The 1,879-nt window shown below is 68.4% G+C and overlaps 1 protein-coding gene across 2 annotated transcripts in view; it reads right to left on the bottom strand.

The window, feature by feature from the left end:
* Positions 1 to 1,510: 1,510 nt before the first annotated feature.
* Positions 1,511 to 1,879, bottom strand: part of LOC120509323 (atherin-like) — a 2,879-nt gene continuing 2,510 nt past the window's right edge. For both annotated transcript variants that reach the window (XM_039723808.1, XM_039723809.1), the window contains exon 3: positions 1,511 to 1,713. In XM_039723808.1, coding sequence (XP_039579742.1) covers positions 1,592 to 1,713 — 122 coding nt within the window. In that variant the 3' untranslated portion in view covers positions 1,511 to 1,591. The remainder of the gene's footprint in view (positions 1,714 to 1,879) is intronic.

The following is a 1,879-nucleotide window of genomic DNA, read 5'->3' as shown; positions in this document are numbered from 1 at the left end:
ACAGCCCAGGGCCTCCCAGCACAGCCCAGGGCCTCCCGGCACAGCCCAGCACAGCCCAGTGCCTCCCAGTGCTGCCCAGCACAGCCCAGTGCTGCCCAGTACAGCCCAGGGCCTCCCAGCACAGCCCAGGGCCTCCCGGCACAGCCCAGCACAGCCCAGTGCCTCCCAGTGCTGCCCAGCACAGCCCAGTACAGCCCAGCACAGCCCAGGGCCTCCCAGCACAGCCCAGCACAGCCCAGTGCCTCCCAGTGCTGCCCAGCACAGCCCAGTGCTGCCCAGTACAGCCCAGGGCCTCCCAGCACAGCCCAGGGCCTCCCGGCACAGCCCAGCACAGCCCAGTGCCTCCCAGTGCTGCCCAGCACAGCCCAGTACAGCCCAGCGCTCCTTGCACACTCATATCACACGGGGGTCTGTCCCCCTCCCACGGGGGTCCTTGCACACTCATCTCAGAGGAGGCTCCTTGCACACTCATCCCCTCGCACGAGGCTCCTTGCTGTTCCTCCTGGGGCTCTCCTTGCACGCCCATCTCCCCCCGGGGTCTCTCCCATCCGGGGCTCTCCCCCCGGGGGCTCTCCCGGTCCCGGTGGTCCCCCCGGGGTCTCTCCCATCCCGGGCCCAGTGCTGCCCAGCACAGCCCAGCGCCTCCCAGTGCTGCCCAGTGCCTCCCAGTGCTGCCCAGCACAGCCCAGCGCCTCCCAGTGCTGCCCAGGGCCTCCCAGCACAGCCCAGTGCCTCCCAGTGCCTCCCAGTGCTGCCCAGTACAGCCCAGTGCTGCCCAGGGCCTTGCAGTACAGCCCAGGGGCTCCCAGTAGAGCCCAGTGCTGCCCAGTGCCTCCCAGTACAGCCCAGTGCTGGCCAGGGCCTCCCAGTAGAGCCCAGTGCTGCCCAGTACAGCTCAGTGCCTCCCAGTGCTGCCCAGCACAGCCCAGTGCCTCCCAGTACAGCCCAGTGCGGCCCCAGACCCACAAGCACCAGGCAGGAACTCCCCAGTCCCTCCCAGTTGGCTCCAGGGGCTCCCCAGTTCCTCCAGTGCTTCTTAGTCCCTCTTCCAGTCCCCCCAGTCCTTCTCCCAGTCCCACCAGTCCCTCTCCCAGTCCTCCCCAGTTCCTCCCAGTCCCTGTTCCAGCTCCCCCCAGTTCCCCCAGTCCCTCTCCCCGTCCCCCCAGTCCCCCCCAGTTCCCCCCAGTTCCCAGCTCAGCACACACTCGTTCTTTGCCCCCACACTGGGGGTCCCAGATGTTTCTTTGGGGGGTCCTGGGGGTTGTTTTGGGGGGGTGCTTTGGGGAAATTGAAATTTGGGTGGGGCAGGAATGGGGGCACCAAGGGGGCAGGAATGGGGCAGGAATGGGGTCAGAAATGGGGCAGGGGGGTTAATGGCGGCAGGAACGAGGCAGGAGCAGGGCAGGGGGGAAATGGAGGCAGGAATGGGGTCTGGAATGGGGGCAGGGGGGTTAGTAGGATCTGGGGAGCACAGGGTGGGAAACAGGGTCAGGAATGGGGTCTGCTGGATGGGGGGGCCATGGCTGGGCTCAGGGGAATTTGCGGAGCTCAGTGGGGGGCTCAGGGGGTTTTGGGGAGCGCAGTGGGGGGCTCAGGGGGTTTTGGGGGGTCCCCACCTTGGTGATGTCCCCCTGGATCTGCAGCACCCCCGGGAGCGGCGCCATGGCCTGGAGATCCACGGCCACCACCTGGGCTGGGGAGCCCTCGGAGCTCCTGGGGGTCAGGGGGGGCTGGCTACCCCACTGACCCCCCCACTGACCCCCCAGTGACCTCCCAGACCCTCAGTGACTCCCCAGTGACACCCCCAGACCCTCAGTGACCCCCCAGTGTGCCCCCAGTGCTCCCCCGGGCCCCCAGTGCTCCCCCCCAGTGTGCCCCC

The sequence above is a fragment of the Passer montanus genome, unplaced genomic scaffold, assembly GCF_014805655.1.
Source record: "Passer montanus isolate IOZ18808 unplaced genomic scaffold, ASM1480565v1 scaffold503, whole genome shotgun sequence".
Classification (NCBI taxonomy): domain Eukaryota; kingdom Metazoa; phylum Chordata; class Aves; order Passeriformes; family Passeridae; genus Passer; species Passer montanus.
Note: the sequence above shows the minus strand (reverse complement) of the source record. Positions and strands in the feature narration are given on the sequence as shown.